This window comes from Ahaetulla prasina, chromosome 9, assembly GCF_028640845.1.
Source record: "Ahaetulla prasina isolate Xishuangbanna chromosome 9, ASM2864084v1, whole genome shotgun sequence".
In the NCBI taxonomy this organism is placed as follows: domain Eukaryota; kingdom Metazoa; phylum Chordata; class Lepidosauria; order Squamata; family Colubridae; genus Ahaetulla; species Ahaetulla prasina.
This window is the reverse complement of record NC_080547.1, coordinates 17,121,897-17,146,836: the sequence shown is the minus strand read 5'-3', so window position 1 is coordinate 17,146,836 and position 24,940 is coordinate 17,121,897. Positions and strand designations below refer to the sequence as shown.

General features: G+C 43.0%; 1 protein-coding gene across 3 annotated transcripts in view; it reads right to left on the bottom strand.

The window, feature by feature from the left end:
- LOC131203861 (opioid-binding protein/cell adhesion molecule) overlaps window positions 1–24,940 on the bottom strand; it is a 541,096-nt gene that overhangs the window by 26,174 nt on the left and 489,982 nt on the right. For all 3 annotated transcript variants that reach the window (XM_058194544.1, XM_058194545.1, XM_058194543.1), the window contains one exon: window positions 8,092–8,226. In XM_058194544.1, coding sequence (XP_058050527.1) covers window positions 8,092–8,226 — 135 coding nt within the window. The remainder of the gene's footprint in view (window positions 1–8,091; window positions 8,227–24,940) is intronic.

The window sequence follows — 24,940 nt, the reverse complement described above, 5'->3', positions numbered from 1 at the left end:
GAAATGGAAGTAATTTGGTCTTCCTCATCCTGAGTTTGTTCAAATGTATGGGTCTACCACAGAGGTCTTCAAACTTGGCAGCTTTAAGACTTGTGGACTTCAACTCCCAGAATTCTCCAGCCGGCTGGAGAATTCTGGGAGTTGAAGTCCACAAGTCTTAAAGCCGCCAAGTTTGAAGACCTCTGGTCTACAAGCTCCCAGAGGCCCAACTGAATGAAAAGGAGAAAAGTTCCTTCAAAAAGGAAAACTAGACAATATATTAAATCGGTGGCTAGTGGGTACAAATGAGTCACACACAGAGGTTGTAATTAACACAACCTTTATTTAACTCAACTGTGGATAACAACAAGATAACGTGTATACAGCAGCAACCAAACCCTCTGGTGACAGCCCTTATATACTAGCTGCCTCAGGAACTTAACCAATGACAGGACTTCCAAACTCCCGCTTTTTCCTCCAGGCGCGTCTTAGCCAATCAGGGACCGTCTGGCTGTTTTCAAGGCTCAGGCGCGTCGTAGCCCTGAGGACTTTGTCAGACATAACACCATATAGTTGGACTTGCCACAAAGACCTTTCCGATCACCAGGTTACGGACAAGAACTTGAAATGATGGGGGTGTGATGCTAGTTCGCCTCCTCGTGGTGCACCCTGGATAGCACCGAAGTGTGAACCAAACGACTAGCAACAATTGGCAGCCAGACTACATTGAAGAATTGGCAGTTAATGACAGTTGGAAGTCAGACATCTTTGTAGAACTCCTGGCTCTCTAAATACAGGGCAATACGGATCAACAAAATGGGCTTTTTTTTTTTGTCTTGAGCCACATTGCACCACCAACCCTACGAAGGCAGGAAGCCTTAGTGAAGGGGTACGACAAAATTATGAGAAACCTACAGTACAAACCTTTAAATTTCTAGGTTCTATCATATCGCAAGATCTAAAATGGACAGCTAACATCAAAAACATCATCAAAAAAGGACAACAAAGAATGTTCTTTCTGCGCCAACTCAGTAAGCTCAAACTGCCCAAGGAGCTGCTGATCCAGTTCTACAGAGGAATTATTGAGTGTGTCATTTGCACCTCTATAACTGTCTGGTTCAGTTCTGCAACCCAACAAGAAAGACACAGACTTCAGAGGATAATTAGAACTGCAGAAAAAATAATTGCTACCAACCTGCCTTCCATTGAGGACCTGTATACTGCACGAATCAAGAAGAGGGCCGTGAAAATATTTACAGACCCCTCGCATCCTGGACATAAACTGTTTCAACTCCTACCCTCAAAACGACGCTATAGAGCACTGCACACCAGAACAACTAGACACAAGAACAGTTTTTCCCCGAAGGCCATCACTCTGCTAAACAAATAATTCCCTCAACACTGTCAAACTATTTACTAAATCTGCACTACTATTAATCTTCTCATAGTTCCCATCACCCATCTCTTTCCACTTATGACTGTATGACTGTAACTTTGTTGCTGGCAATCCTTATGATTTATATTGATATATTGACCATCAATTGTGTTGTAAATGTTGTACCTTGATGAACGTATCTTTTCTTTTATGTACACTGAGAGCATATGCTCCAAGACAAATTCCTTGTGTGTCCAATCACACTTGGCCAATAAAAAATTCTATTCTATCCACTGGCAGGCTTAAATCCAGGACACCCTCTCCTGTACTTGCTCAACTGCTGTCTAACAGCTTTGACATCAACACACAGTGGAAAGCCAAATGGGCTGCTGAACGCCCAGATACAGGTAGTTACGTAGATGACCCTACAGAAAAGGTGCCAGGCTTTGACCTTCCTCGCCAGCATTGGCAAACTCTGAACAGGATCCGTACCCAAAATGGTGTCTGCCAGGACTCGTTGTTTAAGTGGGGTCTTGCCTTTATCCCTCAGTGTGACTGTGGTGCTCCTCAACAAAATATCCATTACATCAGTGGTGGATTTCAAAAAAAAAATTACTACTGGTTTGGTGGGCGTGGCATGGCTTGGTGGGCATAGCTTGGTGGGCGTGGCAGGGGAAGGATACTGTAAAATTTCCATTCCTACTCCACTCCAAGGGAAGGTTACTGCAAAATCCCCATTTCCTCCCAATCAGCTGGGACTCAGGAGGCAGAGAATAGATGGGGGTGGGGCCAGTCAGAATTTTTACTACTGGTTCTCTGAACTACTCAAAATTTCCACTACCAGTTCTCCAGAACTGGTCAGAACCTGTTGAAACCCATCTCTGCATTACATTGTGTCCAAATGTCCATCAAGACCTTACATCGGCCCAATGTCTGATTTTTTTTTTAACATAGACCACCCTGTACTTGAATGGCTGGGTGGACTGGACATTAACATTTGAACTGCTCTAAGTCCATGTATTTGCCATATGCTAAGTAAAGAAATAAACTTGAAATGATTCCAGGACAAGGCAGAAAGATAAGAAAGGATCTTGAGGTACTCCAGATCGTCTCTGAATAGAACCTACTACTTGATTAGGAGAACCTCAAAGTGATGTACCAAAGTGCTAGCATGCTAATAACATTGACCAGGGGTGGGCTTCAAAAATTTTAGCAAGGGGTTCTCTGCTTGGTTGCTGAGTGGGTGTGGCCATGGTGGGCGTGGCCTAGTCGACCTTCACCACGGGGCGGGGGGGCGCATTTTTGCCGTCTCTGGGCTCTGGAGGCTTTCCTTGAGCCTCTTGGAAGGCAAAAATGGGCCTCTGTGGCTCAGACTGCTAATGCAGTCTGTTATTAAGAGCAGCTGCCTGCAATTACTGCAGGTTCTAGTCCCACCAGGCCCAAGGTTGACTCAGCCTTGCATCCTTTATAACAGCGGTTCTCAACCTGTGGGTCGGGACCCCGTTGGGGGTCGAATGACGATTTGCCAGGGGTCACGTAAGACCATCAGAAATATGGGAAGTATACTTGCGAGTCGAAGAATCGTGCTCCAATGGTTGACTCCACAAGCCAGCTGCAGGCTCTTCAAATCGCTAGCCTAATCTGGCTTCAGGCACGATAAACTTAATAGGGGAGGAGTCTCCGCTTTAATGCCTCCCTCCTCAAGGCAATCACAAGCAGTTCAGATCACTAACCAATATGGCTTTAGTCGCGATAAATTCAAAACAAAAATAATTTTATGGTTGGGGATTGCCACATCATGGGAAATTGTATTAAAGGGGTCGCCAGATCGTGGGGAATTGTATTAAAGGGGTCACAGCACTATAAAGGTTGAGAACCACTGCTTTATAAGGTTGGTAAAATGAGGACCCAGATTGTTGGGGGCAATAAGTTGACTTTGTATATAAATATACAAATAGAATGAAGACTATTGCTAACATAGTGTAAGCCGCCCTGAGTCTTCGGAGAAGGGCGGGGTATAAATGCAAATTTTTAAAAAATGGCCTCCCCAGGCTCCGGAAGGCCTCTGGAGGCTGGAAACAAGCCCATTTCCAGCCTTCCTGAACTTCTGGTAAGCCCGTTTTTCACCCTCTCTGAGCCTCCACACGCACCCTGCACTTATCTGCATCCAATAAGGGTCGCGTGGGGACTCCTGGGAGGGGCAGGGCGGGTGAGGCCAGCTAGAAGTGGGATTTGGGGATTCTCCGAACTGCACAGAATCTTAGCTAGAGGTTCTACCAAACCCTTGCGAGCCCCCAGCAGCCAACCGCAGACATTAACCGGACATAGGCCTTTTAGTGAAGTCAAACTAGGAAACTTTCTTTTCTGTGTGTTTTTATTTTTTCCCAAGTGGATGGGGGGGCAGATTTAATGGCTCCTGAATGGCCTCCAAAATGCCAAGACCCTTTCAAAATACTCAGTCCTATTTTAATCTGAACAGTGCCTCGTTCTTTGTGCTTCACGTTGCTAATGAAGCTTTTAAAAAATGATTGTCCAGAAGGGCAAAAGGCATGAAGCATAATTAATGTGACGTTCTTATGTCAGCTTGGCAGAAATAGACTTCCTCATGATTCTCCTGAACGGTGGAGAATTCTTAATCTGTTGTGCGTGCATGGTTAAGCATCGGCAGAATTTCTCTCCCACTGTGTTTTAATTTTGAATTTCTCTTCCAGAAGAAAGTAAAAGGAGTTAAGAGGAGAAGACAACAATCTCTTCCTAAGTATTCTCCCAGCTGCTGCAGTAGAGATGAGCTGTTTTATTTTGGGGGGATAATAGCTAGAAAATGTCAAGCTATTAATTTATAAGAATTATATAGCTAGACGGCACACCTATAGCTTAGATCCTGGAGGCGTCGTTCTAATAGGATTTATGAACTTGGTGGAACAAGAGTATTATTTTGCTGCATGTTCTAACACAGCTAAGAGGCAGAACATGTTTCTGCATGTAGAGCATCTTTGTTTTGATACCTGATACCTGGGGAAAAAAAATTGATACAGAATTGATGAGGAAAATGTTTCCTTTCTATGGAGAAGAAAGTCAGAGAAAGGATACAGAGAATCATCTGGGCTGCTCTTGAAAGAAGCCCACGTTTTAGAGTGAGATGCGTTTCTTTGTTTTTTTAAAAAAGGCTGATCAAAGTGCAACTAAACAAGATCAGAGATAATGGTGATCCAGCTCTCAAGTCAAGAAAGATCCAGGAGTGTCTCGGAAAATATTAATATCAGTGGTAAAACAAGCTTACGCGCTAATCAATAGCTTCCAAACAGTTACACTGGTTTGGTTTGCTTTGAAATATGTCCTCTAATCAGCGGTGGGTTTCTTACCGGTTCACCCCGGTTCGGGTGAACCGGTAGTGGCAGCGGCAGGAAGCTCTTCCCACCAGCCTGGATGTCATCACTGATGCTCTGTGCGTGCGCAGAAGGTTCTGCGCATGTGCAGAGCTGCTGCATGCATGAGCTCCCAGTTCTGAACCAGTAGCGAAGGTAAGAGGAACCTACTACTGCCTCTAATGCAGGGGTTTCCAAACTTGGTAACTTTCAGACTTGTGGTCTTCAACTCCCAGAATTCCTCAGCCAAACATGCTAGCTGGGGAATTCTGGGAGTTGGAATCCACAAGTATTGCAGCTGCCAAGGTTGGTGTTCCTTGCTCTAATGAATGAATGGCAGGCCTGGCTTAGATATGCTTGGGATGCTTCTAGTGAAACCGCTGCCAAATTAATCATATCTAATGTAAGTCAGGGGATGTGGTGGCTCAGTGGGTAAGACACTGAGCTTGTCGATTGAAAGGTCGGCAGTTCTGCAGTTCGAATCCCTAGTGCCGCGTAACAGGGTGAGCTCCTGTTACTTGTCCCAGCTTCTGCCGACCTAGCAGTTCGAATGCACATAAAAAATGCAAATAGAAAAATAGGGATCACCTTTGGTGGGAAGGTAACAGCATTCCGTGCGCCTTTGGCATTTAGTCATGCCAGCCACATGACCATGGAGACGTCTTCGGAGAGCGTTGGCTCTTTGGCCTTGAAATGGAGATGAGCACCGCCCCCTAGAGTCGGGAATGACTAGCATGTATGTGCAAGGGGAACCTTTACCTTTTAATGTAAGTCACTACCTTGTGCCTTGTGCACAGTCACTCACGCACTCGTTACCTCTCGCTTGGATTATTGTAATGCTCTCTACATGGGGCTCCTCTTGAGGTGCACTCGAAGGCTTCAGTTAGTCCAGAATGCAGCTGCGCGGGTGATAGAGGGAGCTTCGCGTAGCTCCCATGTAACACTGCTCCTGCGCAGTCTGCACTGGCTACCTGTGGCCTTTCGGGTGCACTTCAAGGTTTTGGTTATGACCTTTAAAGCGCTCCATGGCTTAGGGCCTGGGTACTTACGGGACCGCCTGCTGTTACCACATGCCTCCCACCGACCCGTACGCTCTCACAGAGAGGGACTTCTCAGGGTGCCGTCCGCCAAGCAATGTCGGCTGGCGGCCCCCAGGGGAAGGTCCTTCTCTGTGGGGCTCCACACTCTGGAACGAACTTCCCCGGGTTTCGTCAAATACCTGACCTTGGACCTTTCGCCGCGAACTGAAGACACATCTTTTCATTCGCGCGGGGCTGGCTTAAATTTTAAATTCTATTGATTTTATAATTTTTATTACTAATTTTAAATGGGGTTTTAGTTTTCTATACATTTTAAATTTTTAGGCTAATTATAATAAGTTTTTTAATTTTGCATTTTATACTGTATATTGTCTTGTCTATTTTTATTTGCCTGTACACCGCCCTGAGTCCTTCGGGAGAAGGGTGGTATAAAAATCAAATAAATAAATAATAACTAATAATTTCTGTGTACCACTATTATTTCTTTTTGTTGTTGTTGTTGTTTTAGCATTGTTTAGAAGCTGGAAATAAATTTACTAAGTTTACATATATTCCAGTTAATTGTAAATCATTATTTATCTATAATCCATAATCATTAGGTTTTTACGGTGCTAAGCCATGTTTGGAGTTTAGCACATCATGTGAACCCAACCAGTCTCTAGATATCACGAAATCATACTGTTTATTGTGGGCTTGTTAATTTGAACTCAATTGCCTCTGTTTCAGGAATAAAACTTAAGCCCACCCTTCCTTGTTACCTTGGAATTTAGGAATAGAATATAGGCTAATATAGGATCCCAGAGGATGGGACTGGAAAAAACAGAGTTTACCAATGTCAGGTTAATGCCACAGTTTAGATTTGGGATAAGTCTCACTGAAAACTCAATGGGAACAGTGGCTCCTGCAATCAGAGATTTTAGACAGCAACTTTAGGCAACCTCTGAAATCTTCCCATCAAAATCCGCTTGTCCAGTAAGGGTATGAGCTTTGATGGCACAGTGGTTAAAATGCTGTACTGCAGGCGACTTCTGGCTGATTGCAATTCGGCAGTTCAAATCTCACCAGGCTCAAGGTTGACTCAGCCTTCTAAGGTCGGTAAAATGAGGACCCAGATTGTTGAGGGCAAGATGCTGACTTTGAAAACTGCTTAGAGAGGGCTGTAAAAGCACTGTGAAGTGGTATATAAGTCTAAGTGCTATTGCTATAATTTGAGTAGCATTTCTTATCCCCAGTGTTTCTCAACTCAACTTGGAAGTCGACAGCAGAAGTGGGTTTCAGCAGGTTCTGACCAGTTTTGGAGAAATTTTGAGTAGTTCGGAGAACCGGTAGTAAAAAATTCTGACTGGCCCCACCCCCATCTATTCTCTGCCTCCCAAGTCCCAGCTGATGGGGAGGAAATGGGGATTTTGCAGTAACCTTCCCCTGGATTGGGGAGGGAATGGAGATTTTACAGTATCCTTCCCCTGCCACACCCACCAAGCCACACCATCAAACCAAGCCAAGCCCACCAAGTCACACCCACGGAACTGGTAGTAAAAAAAATTGAAACCCACCAATGGTCCACACATCTTCATGCATCTGAAGTTGAGAAACACTGCCTTACCCAATCATTGTAAACAACATAAAGATACACATGCATCACACTTGAAAATGCCCTTTAGAATAGGGGTCTCCAACTGTTGTGACTCCAGCCCCCAAACCTGGCCCCATGCCTGAAAGTGACTCCGAGAGTGAGGGGGAAGGGCTGGTAAGGCTTACCTCAGGAGCTCCGATGCCTTTGGCCCAGCTTTAGGAGCCAGAACCAGGCCAGTCAGAGGACGTAATGAGGCCGTCATCCCCTGATTCCTCCCTTCCTCAGGCTACACCCTCAGACCCAGCTGATAATAATCAAGCTTGGATTAACCCACGCTTCAGAAGATTAGAGAGGCGGCGTCATCAAAGGGAAGGGTGGGGCAGGAGCCGCACCCCACAGGATATATAAGGAGCTTTGGGACTGCTCGCACTCCACGGGGAGCAAAAGCTTAGCTGAACCATTTCAAAGAGAGCTGAAGTCTTACTCTGTGAGTCATTTGTTTGTACTTTGGCGGGCAGCTGCGATTTCTCTGCCAGGACTGATAAGAGCCGTGAATCCACTGGCTGAAGGCCAGCTCGTTACTCCGAAGTGGGGAAGGAGACAGAACACCAACCTTGGCAACTTTAAGACTTGTGGACTTCAACACCCAGAATTCTGGGAGTTGAAGTCCACAAGTCTTAAAATTGCCAAGGTTGGAGAACCCTGCTTTAGAAAATCCATGGCTCTGGGAAAAATGACTACGTGTGGAGGTTCACTTACAGTTGACGGTCACCTTTACCCTCCGAATATCGGGCGCTGCCACATCATTGACCGCGGTGCATTCATATTCGCCAGATTGTTCTCTCGTGATGCCCGTGATTTCCAAGTACTCATCGTCGCTTATAAAACCCTGACCTAGAACAGAAAAGGAAAAGAAATACAGAGAAGATTTTTAAAAAAAAAAATGTTGAGACTTTGGGAAAAAATTCAGAGAAGAGCAACTAAAATGATCAAAGGCCTGGAGACTAAACTATATGAAGAACGGCTGCAGCAGCGGAGGGCTGCCCCCGGTTCACTCCAGTTTGGGCGAACTGGTAGCGGCAGCAGCAGGAGGCTCCACCCACCCGGCCAGACATCATCAAAAACGCTCTGCGCATGTGCAGAAGCATCGTCCGCACACTACCAATAGCAAACCGGTAGCACCAGGATTTGAAATCCACTACTAGGCTGCAGGTTTTGGGTCTGGCTAGTCTAGAGAAAAGAAGAATTAGGAGTGACAGGATAGCCGTGTTCCAGTATTTGAGGGACTGCCACAAAGAAAAGGGGGGTCAAATTATTCTCCAAAGCACTAGAGGGCAGGACAAGAAGCAACGGTTGGAAACTAATCAAAGAGAGAATCAACCTGGAATTAAAGAAAAACTTCCTAACAGTGAGGACAATTAACCAGTGGAACAGCTTGCCTCCAGAAATCGTGGACGCTCCATCACTGGAGATTTTTAAGAAGAGACTGGACAGTCTTTTACCTGAGATGGTATAGGTTCTCCTGCTTGAGCAGGGGGCTGGACTAGAAGACCTCCAAGGTCCCTTCCAGCTCTATTCTATTCTAACATTCTAAAAACTATTGCTTTGAGTCCAGGTCTCTTCCACTTTTGTAGTCGGAATGGTGTGTTTTCAAACACTCCAGCTTCAACTTTTTTCTTTTTCTGCCTTTGCACATTAGTAGAGAACTAGCCATTTCTACAGTGACAAATCTATCTAATTGACAGAACCAAAGTCAAAGTTTCATTTCATCAGAAGCACAAAATCCCGAAGTGATATCCAAATGAAAAACCTGTTTAAATATATTCTCCTCTTTGCATAAAATGATCGATTTAACCATTTCTGCTTTACCTTCCTTGCTGTGGAAATAGAATGTATTTCCAGTTGCACCTAGCAGCATTTGTGAACTATCACCATTTATATTAACAAGATTCATTGTATTCTTTCAAATTCTTTGACCTTACAGGAAATAATACTCTTTTTGTACTGTGATAAAGAGAGTCGGATGTCAACACCTTTTTTTAAAAAAAAAAATCCCTTGTACCTTACATTTTCTTTTCCTCTCTCTTTTTCCTTGCCCTAATTTCCCATTTCTACTTTTCTTTCTTTTTTATATATAGCTAAAACAACAATAAAAACACTCAACAGAATGGTGTGTTGTTAGGTAGGGCCAACTGTCAATCATTTCTGGGTGGACTAAATAGCATTTCACCCATGTGGTTCATGGGTATGATAAATTATTCAGCAGATTGTCTGGAATCGGGAAATTTTTGCTTATTTTTTTTCCCCCTGTCTCCTTGGCAATTGCTCCATTATTTTACATTCTCTGCTGCTAGGATGGTCATGATGCAAAAGGGAAAGTATGCAAACTTTGAACAGTTTTGCAAAAAAGAGGTCATAAAATATTTTTGCTTTTATGGGAAAAAAAATACAGATATTTTCCAGGGAGGCAAAAGGTATCTTTTGAGAAAGCTTGATTCAAGTTTAACAAGTACAGGATATTTAAGATTTTTTTGTCAGATTTAACAGCTAATATTGGGAATAGATTTTGGGCTTCCAACCAAACTTTCTCTTGTTGTTTTTGGTTAGTCAAATACTCTATATATTTACTTTTTGGTTTTCCTTTAAAGAAATATGCACATATGCTTGTTTAATGTGTGCTTCTTCTGCTGCTGATACAGCTGCGGATACAGTTCTACAGAGAACTATTGAGTCGGTCATCTGCACCTCTATAACTGTCTGGTTTGGTTCTGCAACCCAGCAAGACAGACACAGACTTCAGAGGATAATTAGAACTGCAGAAAAAACAATGGCTACCAACCTGCCTTCCATTGAGGACCTGTATACTGCACGAGTCAAAAAGAGGGCTGTGAAAATATCTACAGACCCCTCACATCCTGCACATAAACTGTTTCAATTCCTACCCTCAACAGTACGCTACAGAACACTGCACACCAGAACAACTAGACACAAGAATAGTTTCTTCCTGAATGCCATCACTCTGCTAAAAAAATAATTCCCTCAACACTGTCAAACTATTTGCTAAGTCTGCACTACTATTAATCTTCTCATCGTTCCCATCACCCATCTCCTTCCACTTATGACTGTATGACTGTAACTTTGTTGCTTATATCCTTGCGATTTATATTGATATTATTTCCTAGTATGATTTAATTGCTTATTGTACCATATGACTGTCATTGGGTGTTGTGCCTTGTGATTCTTGACGAATATATCTTGTCTTTTTATGTACACTGAGAGCACATGCACCAAAGACAAATTCCTTGTGTGTCCGATCACACTTGTCAATAAAGAATTCTATTCTATTCTATTCTATTCTATTCTATTCTATTCTATTCTATTCTATTCTATTCTATTCTATTCTATTCTACTCTACTCTATTCTTGTTTTATTTCTATTCTATTCTATTCTATTCTTATTGTTTTATTTCTATTCTATTCTATTCTTATTGTTTTAATTCTATTCTATTCTATTCTATTCTATTCTTATTGTTTTATTTCTATTCTATTCTATTCTATTCTATTCTATTCTATTCTTGTTTTATTTCTATTCTATTCTATTCTATGCTATTCTATTCTTATTGTTTTATTTCTATTCTATTCTATTCTATTCTATTCTATTCTATTCTATTCTATTCTATTCTTATTGTTTTATTTCTATTCTATTCTATTCTATTCTATTCTTGTTTTATTTCTATTCTATTCTATGCTATTCTATTCTTATTGTTTTATTTCTATTCTATTCTATTCTATTCTATTCTATTCTATTCTATTCTATTCTATTCTATTCTATTCTATTCTTATTGTTTTATTTCTATTCTATTCTATTCTATTCTATTCTATTCTATTCTATTCTATTCTATTCTATTCTATTCTTGTGCCATATCCGTCATCGGACACTGGCAATCTTGTTGGCGATCCTATTTTTTATCAACAGCAACACAACACTGGAATTAAAATGTCTTTTTTTAAAAAAATAAATAAACATCTTAATTTTCGTTGCAGCCAAAGAAAACTGTCCTTGCCGATGAACAACTGAATTACCTAAAATGACAGCAAGCTGCATTGTGATTATTCTACTGGTTGTGATGGTTAAAACTCACAACTCAAGGTGTTATTTCCGAAAATGAAACAAGTTGGCTTATCCTGAATGACAGTCGATGGAAATGATACACCTACCAGACATTCAGTGATTATTTTTGAGGGGGGTTGTTTTCTTCTACTGCAAGGAATCAACAAAGCTCGTGTTACATATGCCTGATAGCTAAACACCTAGGAAACTAGAATATTCAGTTTCACAAGCTTAATAAGCTGAGCCTGCACATCTATGTTCTCTGATTTAGCCCTAGGGCAACAGAATGGATTAAATTGTTCCTGTAAGATTGGAGACAGTCTTGGGCAAAATACAGTGTCACGGACATCTTTTTCCTGTCGCATAGAGACCCTCTGAGGTTGTAGTTGTTGGCGGCGTCATTTAAACGAGTGTATTTCCTAACAAACAGGAAGCAGCAGGTGAAGCTAAGCAAGATCACATCAAATACCTGTACAATTAGCACAGCCCCCCCCCCCAAGGCTGTGTGCTCTCCCCACTTCTCTTCTCTCTGTATACCAATGACTGCATCTCCAATGATCCATCTGTTAAGCTACTGAAGTTCACAGATGACACAACAGTGATTGGTCTCATTCGAGACAATGACGAATCCGCATATAGACGAGAGGTCAAACGACTAGCCTTGTGGTGCAACCAAAACAATCTGGAACTGAACACACTCAAAACCGTAGAAATGGTGGTAGACTTTAGGAAAAACCCTTCCATACTTCCACCTCTCACAATACTTGACAACACAGTATCAACAGTAGAAACCTTCAAATTTCTGGGTTCTATCATATCGCAAGATCTCAAATGGACAGCTAACATCAAAAACATCATTAAAAAAGGACAACAAAGAATGTTCTTTCTGCGCCAACTCAGTAAGCTCAAACTGCCCAAGGAGCTGCTGATCCAATTCTACAGAGGAATTATTGAGTCTGTCATTTGCACCTCTATAACTGTCTGGTTCGGTTCTGCAACCCAACAAGAAAAACACAGACTTCAGAGGATAATTAGAACTGCAGAAAAAATAATTGCTACCAACCTGCCTTCCATTGAGGACCTGTATACTGCACGAATCAAGAAGAGGGCCGTGAAAATATTTGCAGATCCCTCGCATCCTGGACATAAACTGTTTCAACTCCTACCCTCAAAACGACGCTATAGAGCACTGCACACCAGAACAACTAGACATAAGAACAGTGTTTTCCCGAAGGCCATCACTCTGCTAAACAAATAATTCCTCAACACTGTCAGACTATTTACTGAATCTGCACTACTATTAATCGTTTCATAGTTCCCATCACCAATCTCTTTCCACTTATGACTGTATGACTATAACTTGTTGCTGGCAATCCTTATGATTTATATTGATATATTGATCATCAATTGTGTTGTAAATGTCGTACCTTGATGAACGTATCTTTTCTTTTATGTACACTGAGAGCATATGCACCAAGACAAATTCCTTGTGTGTCCAATCACACTTGGCCAATAAAAAATTCTATTCTATTCTACTTTTGTCGGGGTGAAATGTACTCAACTTTCCTACCGGTTCACTGATGTGCCTGCTCTGCATGTGCAAAGCCTTCTGCGTGTGCACAGATAGTCAGAACCAGGACGTGAGAATGTCCAAGTTTGCAGGAGGGGAGTGGAGCTTACCACCACCGGTGCTACCGGTTCTCGGAACTATCCGCTGCCGGCACTGCTGGCTCACACGAACCGGATAGAGCCGGCAGCATTTCACCCGAGACTTTTACCTGGAAATAAACCCCCCAAGAGCTAAACAATGGATATCAAAAGGTTCGAGCATTTTGCTTTCTTTTCTTGGCTGTCCTTTGAACAACTCCTTGCAACCTGACTTGAAATCTCCACGGGTTCTCTCGCTCTACCAACACTGGTTAACCAGTCAATTTGCAGCTCTCAGCTGCCAGGAAAATGCAGGAACACAGATGTTAAGACCTTGCCCATTCTTCTCCAAAAAGGCTGCCCTACGAAAAAGGGGAGTCGGACCCCCTGCTGCTCCAAACAGAACATGGCGATTGGAGAGGCAGATTTTTACAACTATGCTCGACATCATTTCCTGCTGGTTCAGATCCGTCATCCCACAGAGCTTTTGCCAGTAACAAAAGGATGCTGGACTGTAGCTAACACAAGTATTGCTCAGGTGCTACCAGTCTGAAGTTTCTTTCATTCCACCTGGTTTGAAAGAAGAAAAAAAAAGCCACTTCTCTGATAAGGTAAAGGTAAAGTTTCCCCTCGCACATACGTGCTAGTTGTTCCCGACTCTAGGGGGAGGTGCTCATCTCCGTTTCAAAGCCAAAGAGCCAGCGCTGTCCGAAGACGTCTCCGTGGTCATGTGGCCGGCATGTCTCAACACCAAAGGCGCACGGAACGCTGTTACCTTCCCACCAAAAGTGGTCCCTCTTTTTCTACTTTCATCTTTAACGTGCTTTCGAACTGCTAGGTTGGCAGAAGCTGGGACAAGTAACGGGAGCTCACCCCGTTACACGGCAGCACTAGGGATTCGAACCACTGAACTGCCGATCTTTTGATCGACAAGCTCAGCATCTTCTCTGAAATCTGAGCTTATATAGAGCTTGAAGTACAGTACAGATTAGGCTAAACTTGGCTCAAAAATAGTAACTGTGAGAGGGACCTTGGAATCCTAGTGGACGATCACTGTTGTGACTCATCCTCCCTCCTCTCTTCAGCCGGGCCCCTCCCGTCTCCAACCGGGCCTGTTATCAGACTCTGAGTCTGATAATGAAGATGAACAGCCTGTCATGCCTCCAGCCCCCGGCCCTGGCCCCATGCCCAGAGAGGATTCCAGGAGTGGGAGGACAAGCCCTATAAACCTCACTCATACAGCGTGTGTTCCTTTGGCTCAGCTGTCAGAGAAGGAAGCCAGCCAGGTATTGGAATTGCTCAGGCCTACTCCTTCTGACCCCTCCCTTTCCCAGACAGCAGATCCAGCTGAAGACAATTCAGCGTGGGAGGACCCTCGCTTTCGGAGATCTGAGAGGCGACGCCAGTAGAAGGAAGGGAGGGGCAGGCATGGATAAATGCTGAGTCATGGAGCCACACCCCACAGCCTATATAAAGGACCTGCTTTTGGCATTCCAACCTTGAGTCAAGCAAAGTCTTATCGAGTTTGCTGATACCGGACCCTATCGCTGAAGTCACAACTTGGACTCCTGCCTGCCCTGATAAACCTTGAAGGAACTTGGCAAGCTGCAGAGGTTTTGTTGCCAAGTTTGTCACGGACTTCCTTGACTCGTTCGCTGGAGTGGGGGGTGGGACACGACAATCACTTAAACATGAGCCAGCAGTATGTTCCAGCAGCCAAAAAAGCTAATACAATCCTGGGTTGTATAAAAAGTGTCATAGGATCCAAATCACATTAAGTATTAGTACCGCTTTGTAAAGTCTTTAGTAAGGCCACACCTGCAATATTTTGGTCACCACATTACAAAAGAAGATGTTGAGACTTTGGAAAAAGGGCAGAGAAGAGCAAGTAAGATGATTAAAGGCCTGGGGACGAAAATTTACAAAGAACGGTTGCAGGATTTGGGTTTGGCTAGTCTAAAGAAAAGAAGAATTAGGGGTGACATGATAGCAGTTTTCCAGTATTTGAGGAGCTGCCACAAAAAAAGGGGGGTTGAAATTATTCTGCAAAGCACCAGAGGGCAGGACAAGAAACAAAGGTTGGAAACTGAGCAAAGAGAGAAGCAACCTGGAATTAAGGAGCAACTTCCTAACAGTGAAGACAATTAACCAGTGGAACAGAAGTTGCCTTCAGAAATCGTGGATGCTCCATCACTGGAAGTTTTTTTTTTTAAAAAAGTCACTTATCTGAAATAGTATAGGGTCTCCTGCTTGAGCAGGGGGCTGGACTAGAAGACCTCCAAGGTCTCTTCCAGCTCTATTCTGATTCTGAAAGTTTACTATTGAGGTCAAGGTAGGACACACTGTTTCAGACTTTTTGCAAAGTTTATTTCTTGGATGAAACTAATTTTTCCTTCCTTCCTTCCTTCCTTCCTTCCTTCCTTCCTTCCTTCCTTCCTTCCTTCCTTCCTTCCTTCCTTCCTTCCCTCCCTCCTTCCCTCCCTCCATAGTGGTTAGAATGCAGTATTGCAAGCTAATTCTGCCCACTGCCAGGAGTTCGATCTTGATCAGTTCAAGGTTGACTCAGCCTTCCATCCTTCCAAGGTCGGTAAAATGAGGAGCTGGTTTGTTGGGGGCAAGAGGCTGGCTCTGTAAACCGCTTAGAGAGGGTTGTAAAGCACTGTGAAGTGGAATATAACTCTAAGTGCTATGGCTACTACTACGTGCAAGATTAAAAATGAATGAAACGAAACCCTTGCAGAGCAAAAAGGGGAGTGGATGGGCAGTTTTTCCAATGGTTTTTGTTGCCGATATTGTTGTTGTCTGACATCTCTAGGGCAGAATCCTCCCTGAACAGAACCCAGAAATTGAGTTTGTGCAAACAATTCTTGGAAACCATTTCCGGAAACAGTTTCCCCTCCCCCATGAAATGGAATAAATATGCATTGGGAAAAAAGTAAAATAAAAGTGGGAGAATTTGTTAGCCTGCTGGTAGATATCACCACGTAGAGGCGGTAACCCAGCTCACCCAGGCAAAAGAGCAATCTCCCGGTTCTTGTCTTGTGAGCCTCATAAATATTCCTCCTTGTTTTGGAAATGTTAAATATTTCTAGGCAGTGAGAAAGTGATAGCACGAAGTGCAGGAGACTTTTTCTGCCTTGAAGAAAATAAGCAGCGGGACGGAGATGATAAAGCACCGATGACTCAGAGCGGGGGGGGGGAAGCAGTTTGAGCCTGAAACTGTGAAGATGGGAAAAATAACAAGGGATGGAAACACACGAAGATGATGAATGCTGGGCAGGCTTTGCAAAGTAACCTTCTCTGTAATGATCCAATAATCCTGAGGTCATCGTGGGTCGGTCCTATCCACCAGCTGATCTCTATAAAAGATAATTGGAAGTGTAAGGAAATAGATTTGAGGAGCCGGTGACAGAAATAAGTAAATAACAGAGATGGTTTCTTCTTAACACGGAAGGGGCCACGCGGGGGGTGGGGGGAAGATAAGTTCTGCTTCTGTTGACAGAGCTGGCAGCGGAGTTGGACAGTGAGGAGGCTGGGGAGAACAATGGGCCAGTCCTGAAGTCAGGGGAAGGCCCAGACGAGGGCTCTGCATCGGAGGCAGAGATGGGGCCAGGGCCATCTGGGAGCGATGCACAGATTCTGGAGCCTCCAGAGGTGGACAGCAGAGAGGCAGAGGAACAGGAGGAGCCTGTTCCTAGTGCACACATGTGAAGAGCTGCCAGAAGGCAAGAGCAGCTGAAGCAAAAAGGATGACTCAGGAGTAAGGCCAGGAGATGATTGGCCCCTCCCATAAGGCTTAAAAGAGCAGCAATGGCTCTTGGGCTCTTTGTAGGAAAGCAACGTTGCTACATTTGTTTCTTGTCTCCTGTTTCTGAACTTCGTGGGATTCTTGCCAAGAAAAGCCTTTGGCAGGGTGCCAAAGAAGAGAAAGATTTGTGATAAGGCCAAAGGACTTTTTATGAAGGACTTTGTTTTGGACTTAATTTGGACTAAGCCGAGAATGAAGTAATTCTCAGCTGTTCGAATAAAATATGTTTGTTCAGGACTGATTGTGTCTAGTAATAACTACTTGGGCCTAGGTCACAACAGCTTGCTCCACTTGTGAGATAAGTATCTAGAGGGGATACAAATGGTGACTTTCAGAAGGAGGGGATGTGATGGATAACAGGCCATACATCATTTGATGCTGGAATCATGGCAGTCTATGTATCAGTTTCCATGACAGGCCATGACTGCATCAGCTGATTGTAGAGGACGTGCTCAGTTGCAAACTGTATTCTTCCAGTGAAGATGTCTATGGAGATTCTCAATCATCCAGGTCATGGTTGTCTCAAAGATGCTTTTTCAAAAGGTAACGGGACTTTTTCCAAAGGTGCTTTTTCAGGAGGCAACTGGACTTTCTCGTTTTTTCTTTTGAAGATGTTTCGCTTCTCATCCAAGAAGCTTCTTCAGTTCTGACAGGACAGTGGGGAATGGAAGGATTTATATTCCCTGCAAACAGCATGACCTGGATGATTGAGAATCTCTACAGACTTGTAACTGGATTTTGTTTTTCTTTGAGGAAGATGTTTCGCTTCGTTTCTTCAGTTCTGACTAAACGTCAGAACATTTGAGACATCCAGTGGAGATCTGCCTTGGACCCGCCTTCCGCTTGTGTCTTCAAGGAAAACACTCCTTCAGGAAAACATGTATCAGAGCTCCTCGAATAAATGCAGAATCTCTTGTGATCTTCTTTCAAATTTTAAAGGTAACTTCTGCTCAAGGATAAACCTGAGAAATCCACTTTGAGGATTTCAGCTTGCAAAAAATAAGCATTTGCGGAACTATTTTTTTTTAAAAAAAACACTTCTAGTTTTACTTAACAGACCCTCCCACTGGCGACCATCAAAAGTCCACTTACATTTCACTTGAATAAGCTAACATCTTGTGTTCAGATCATTCTTATAAGAACACTTCAAAAGTTATATAGTTTTACATATAAAACTGAAGTTTGCAGATGATACAACATTGATTGGTCTCATTCAAGACAATGATGAATCTGCATATAAGCGGGAGGTTGAACAACTAGCCTTGTGGTACAACCAGAACAATCTTGAACTAAACACACTCAAAAGCGTAAAAATGGTGGTAGATTTTAGGAGAAATCCTCCTATACTACCACCTCTTACAATACTAGACAACACAGTATCAACAGTAGAGACCTTCAAGTTTGTAGTTCTATCATATCTCAAGACTTAAAATGGACAGCTAACATCAAAAACGTCAAAAAACGTCATCAAAAAAACTCAACAAAGAATGTTCTTTCTGCATCAACTCAGAAAGCTCAAACTGCCCAAAGAGTTGCTGATTCAGTTCTACAAAGGAATGATTTGCAACCCAACAAGACAGACACAGACTTCAGAGGATAATTAGAACTGCAGAAAAAAACAATGGCTACCAACCTGCCTTCCATTGAGGACCTGTATACTGCACGAATCAAAAGGAGGGCTGTGAAAATATTTACAGACCCCTCGCATCCTGGACATAAACTGTTTCAACTTCTATCCTCAAAACGACACTATAGAGCACTGCACACCAGAACAACTAAACACAAGGACAGTTCTTCCCCGAATGCCATCACTCTGCTTAACAATTAATTCCCACAACACTGTCAGATAATTTACTAAGACTGTATTACTATTATTCGTCTCTTCCTTGCTAGTATCTATCTCTTCCCACTTATTACTATAACCATGTCGCTTGTATCTTTCCATTTATATTGTTTTTATTTGTTTCCTACTATGATTTGATAGTTTATTGGTAACCTTGACCATCTCTAAGTGTTGTATCTTTTTTATTCTTGATGAATATATTTTATTCTCCTTATGTACACTGAGAGCATATACACCTAAGACAAATTCCTTGTGTGTCCAGTCATACTTGGCCAATAAAGAATTCTATTCTATTCTATTCTATTCTAATCTATTCTATTCTATTCTATTCTATTTAGTAGCCTGTTGCTTCATTGGCTGCGTTCAAAATGGATTGGTTCAGAACCATCATCATTATTAGTGGCAACCAAACGCTAGTATCGCCCCTTGAATGCTATTCCAGGGATGTTGAGATTCCATGGATTGTCCCTCTGAGGTCAGAGATGAGGATACCATGCAGCTGTGATGGTACAATCTGAGACGTCTTACCCGGAGCAAAACTTGCATCTCACACAAGATCTACTGAAATTAACTATCATTTAATAGAGGCCATCTGCTCCACTTTAAAGCACCTGAAGAATAACAGACAGGCACAAATAAACCTGGAGGCCCCTTGTACAGCAATCATCTGTGCAGCAAAGCAATACATCTTCACCCTTATTGAGAGGTGCAGTATAGGACAAAAAGGTAAAGGTTTCCCTCGCACATATGTGCTAGTCATTCCCGACTCTAGGAGGGCAGTGCTCATCTCCGTTTCAAAGCCGAAGAGCCAGAGCTGTCCGAAGACATCTCCGTGGTCATGCGGTTGGCAAACCCTATTCTATTCTATTCTACTCTATTCTTCATTCCAATATTCTATTCTATTCTATTCTATTCTATTCTATTCTATTCTATTCTATTCTATTCTATTCTATTCTATTCTATTCTATTCTATTCTATTCTTTCTACTCTACTTTATTCTATTTTCTATTCTATTCTATTTTCTATTCTACTCTACTCTACTCTACTCTACTCTACTCTACTCTACTCTATTCTATTTTCTACTCTACTCTTGTCAATTCTCTACTCTACTCTACTCTACTCTACTCTACTCTACTCTACTCTACTCTACTTTACTCTATTCTATTCCTCTTCTCCTATCCAGATTTGTACTGTGCTGCCTGGTATCTCTCCCCTCTTCTTGGCATGTGCTCCCACCTTCCTGTAAAACAGCTGCTTCACTGTAGTCCATCACACCATTTCCCCCTTCATGGGTACAATCCATCACATATAATAAATGCAAACAACCAGGTTGTGCCCAAACCTTCCGATTTCCCAAAAAAGCATCTTAGGATCAAAATCTTATTGGCTTACACCACACCAGGAAAACCCTTCATTTTCTGCTTGGTCTAATGGGAAAGACTCACAGACACAAAGGGAGCTTAGTGGAGATTCTGCCCTTTGGTTAATGTAACTGTCGTACAAGATATGATCCAGTTGAAGGGCTGGACGCCATCAATGCTGAAAGGAGCCAGAGCATAGAAAAACTCTAAGAAGTAGCATGGTGGCGCAGTGGTTAGAAAGCAGTACTGCAGGCTATTTCTGCTGACGGTTCGATTCTCAATGGCTCAAGGTTGACTCAGCCTTCCATCCTTCCAAGGTCAATAAAATGAGGACCCAGATTGTTGGGGGCAAATATGCCAATTCTGAAACCCACTTAGAGAGGACTGTAAGTACGATATATAAGTCTAAGTGCTATTGCTATTTTCCTTCCCTCCTTCCTTCCTTCCTTCCTTCCTTCCTTCCTTCCTTCCTTCCTTCCTTCCTTCCTTCCTTCCTTCCTTTCACAGTGGTTAGAATGCAGTATTGCAGTCTGCCCACAGCCAGGAGTTTGATCCTGACCGGCTCAAGGTTTTCTCAGCCTTCCATCTTTCTGAGGTCAGTAAAATGAGGACCCAGGATTGTTGGGGGCAAATAGGCTGACTCTATAAATGGCTTAGAGAGGGCTGTAAAAGCACTGTGAAGCAGTATATAGCTCTAAGTGCTATTGCTAAGGAGTAGTGCAAGATTGGAAGATTTAGAGAGACGTGGCCAATGAGATCCCTGAATATCCTCCTCCTCCTCCTCCTCCTCCTCCTCCTCCCTTATAATGTGCCTATATTACCATCTTTGGAGGAATCAACTGTATCCATTTCTCCTGCTGAGAAGGAATGGGTACAAGATCAGAGAGGCAGAGTTTTTTTGGTTTTCTAGATGAAGGGAAGGCGAATCCATGTGGACTTGTCCTTTCTGTTCCTTTGGCAGAGGAAGATGTGTCCTTTGAGTAGGACAAGGATTGCAGTCAAGACAGTTACATTCGCCTCACCCCACCCATCCAAAAAAAGAGAGCATTGCGGTAAGTCCTGCAGTGGCGAATGCACCAATTCCTTCTCCCACACCAATCCCTGTGCAGATTCCAGAAGAGAATTTTTTTTTTTTTTTGTACACAGCAGGATTATTTATCAGGCTTTGCATTAGGACTAGTGATGCTGTTAAGCTAATTAACGGCGTTCGTTAATATCTTTAAATTACCTGTGATGGCTCCCAGGCAAAAAGCAACCTCATCGCAACCAGCAATGGGCTGGGCCCATCTGCCTTGGCAACTGACGCGATGTTCATTTCACAGTTCATTAGAACACTCCAGAGTGAGTCTCTCCCCTAACTGCCTCCGAACTGAACAGCCCTTGCTTTCTATTGGAGAGAGATCACCAATTCAGAGGACCGTTTCCTCTGCTCTCGTTTCATTCTGCCCTTTGTAGGAAGCTCTGGAGACCCTAACCTTGGATCCTTTCTGCCCTAGACTTAGAGCAGAACACAATCACTCTCAGGGGGGGGGTCCTTGGTGCTCTCTGAGCTTGGCTGTTTTCTGGCAGATGTTTTATTTTTATTTATTTGTCAATCATATATAAGATAACAGGTAAAAGTATAAACATAATTTGGATACATGAAAAGAGTAAGTAAAAAAGGAATATTAGGACAGGGACGATAGGCAAGTGGATGCACTTATGCACGCCCCTTACAGACCTCTTAGGAATGGGGTGAGGTCAACAGTAGACAGTTTAAGCTTAGAGTTTTGGGGGTTTGGGGAAGAAACTATGGAGTCAGGTAGTGCATTCCAGGCATTGACCACTCTGTCGATGAAGTCGTATTTTCTGCAATCAAGTTTGGAGCGATTTATCTTGAGTTTGTATCTATTATTTGCTCGTTTATTGTTGTGGTTGAAGCTGAAGTAGTCATTGACAGGTAGGACATTGTGGTAGATAATTTTATGTACTATGCTTAGGCCAGATTGAAGTCTGCATAATTCCATGTTGTCTAAGCCCAAAATTTGGAAACTGGTGGCATAAGGTATTTTATTGCAAGCAGAGGAGTGGAGGACTCTTCTTGTGAAATATCTCTGGACTCTCTTGATTGTATTTATGTCCGATATGCAGTGTGGGTTTCAGAGCTGTATTCAAGGATTGGTCTAGCAAATGTTTTGTATGCTCTAGTTAGTAGTACAATATTACCAGAGAAGAAACTACGCAAGATTAGGTTAACAACTCTTAGTGCCTTTTTGGCGATGTTGTTACAGTGTTGTTTCATGACCTGAGCTAGGTAACATCATCAATGCTATCAAACATTAGCAGCAATGAGAATGTGACCTAGTTTGGGTCATGAAACATCTACAAGAAAACAGCTAAGCTCAGAGGGCACTGAGAACCCCTGAGCACCGAGTTTACTAAATGAACTGTTGTAAATCAAAAACTACAGATAAAATAATGAAGTAAAAATAATAAAATGAAATAATGAAATGAAATAAAATATAAAAATAAAATATAATAAAAACAAATAAAATAACATAAATAAAATAAAATAAAATAATAAATAAAATAAAATAAAATCCCCCAGCGTATTACTTAGAAACTTAAGTCAACATTTTTTACTTCTGCAGCAGACCATTTCAGCCTTCCACTCGTGATCATTAGAAATGACTTTACATCAGTGGCAGGATTCAGCCGGTTCTGTCTAGATCGATAGAGGGAGCCCCTCGTGGCTCCCACGTAACACCCCTCCTGCGCAGACTGCACTGGCTGCCTGTGGCCTTCCGGGTGCGCTTCAAGGTTTTGGTAATTATCTTCAAAGCGCTCCATGGCATAGGGCCGGGCTACTTACGGGACCGTCTGCTGCCACCGATTGCCTCTCACCGACCCGTGCGCTCTCACAGAGAGGGACTCCTTAGGGTGCCGTCCATCAGGCAGTGCCGACTGGCGACACCCAGGGGAAGGGCCTTTTCTGTGGGGGCCCCCACCCTCTGGAACGAGCTTCCCCCAGGACTTCGCCAACTTCCTGACCTTCGAACCTTCCGCCGCAAGCTTAAGACACATCTATTTATTTGCGCAGGACTGGACTAGAATTTTTAAATTTTAATTCGGGTTTTAATGGGGTTTTATTATTTATATTTCTATTTTAAATATTCGGCCTATTGAATAAGTTTTTTAAATTAATGTTTTAGGACCCGGGTACTTACGGGACCGCCTGCTGTTACCTTTCGCCTCCCACCGACCCGTACGCTCTCACAGAGAGGGTCTTCTCAGGGTGCCGTCCGCCAAACAATGTCGGCTGGCGGCCCCCAGGGGTAGGGCTTTCTCTGTGGGAGCTCCCACGCTCTGGAACGAGCTTCCCCCGGTTTACATCAAGTGCCTGATCTTCGGACCTTTCGCCGTGAGCTGAAAACGCACCTATTTATTCAAGCGGGACTGGCCTAAAATTTTATTGGGGTTATTTATATCTTAATATTTTAAATGTTTTAAATTCGGCCACTTTATAATATGTTTGTTTTAATTTCTTTTAATATTTATACTGTGATTTTTTACTTGGCTGTACACCGCCCTGAGTCCTTCTGGAGAAGGGCGGTATAAAAATTGAATAAAATAAAATAAATAAAATAAATTCTGTATATATTTATATTTTTATTTGGCTGTAAACCGCCCTGAGTCCCTAGGGAGATAGGGCGGTATAAAAGTATGAACAAACAAACAAATAAATAAATAAATAGATCGCACGAACTGGTAGCGACGACTAAGGGAGGCTCCGCCCACCCGCCCAGACATAATGCGTGATTACTGCTCATGCACTCCCATTTGTGAACAGATAGGGAGGGTAAGTGAATCCCATCTCTGCTTTATATAATCTTTTTTTTGGGGTGGTGGGGGTGGGGGAGAGATTTTCTCCAAAAAGAGATTCCGCTGAAGTGGCCCAATACGCTTTTTTTACGTCTCTTGAGGGTCTGTGCTCCTAAGGCTTCGTTCAACAGAGCATGCGGTGTCTCAGAAAGGTGGAAGGGAGGACTTTCAAAGCAGCTTGCCAATATTGTCTCTTCCTCATCTCCCTCAACCCTTTTCACCTCATGGATTTATTATTGTGACCTCTCTGACTTCACGCCAGGGCTGCTATACAGCAGGTTCTGACAGGTTCTGGAGAACTGGTAGCGGAAATTTTGAGTAGTTCGGAGAACTGGCAAATACCATCTCTGGCTGGTCCCAGAGTGGGGTGGGAATGGGGATTTTGCAATATCCTCCCCCCAGGAGTGGGGAGGGAATGGGGATTTTGTAGTATCCTTCCCCCAGAAGTGGGGAGGGAATGGAGATTTTGCAATATCCTTCCCCCAGGAGTGGGGAGGGAATGAAGAATTTTCAGTATCCTTCCCCTGTCATCAAGCCACACCCACGCCCACCAAGCCACGCCCACAGAACTGGTAGTAAAAAAAAATTGAATTCCACCACTGCTTCTCACACTATTCTTCGGGTGATTTCTTTCTGCCTTTCTTTTCTGCAGTCCAGCCTACTTTAGGAGCCCTGGTTCTGCCAAATTCTATTGTACCCATCAAGATTTGTTCTCCGTTGTCGGCTGTCCTCAACTTTACTTAGCTTTCTTGACACATTCATAGCCGAGTAACTTTCTTAAAAACATCTGTCTGGGAATGGAGGCTCTTCTTCAACTGGAGCTCCAGGGATGCCGCAGAGAGAAGAAGAAAAAGGAAATGCCTGGGAAGAATCAATCTCTTCTACCTTTCAAGGCTTGAATGTGACATAGCCTGAAGGTTTTGAGGGAAGTCACCCCTCCTAGAAGAAGGAAATATTTTGAGAAATATTTAAAAAGGT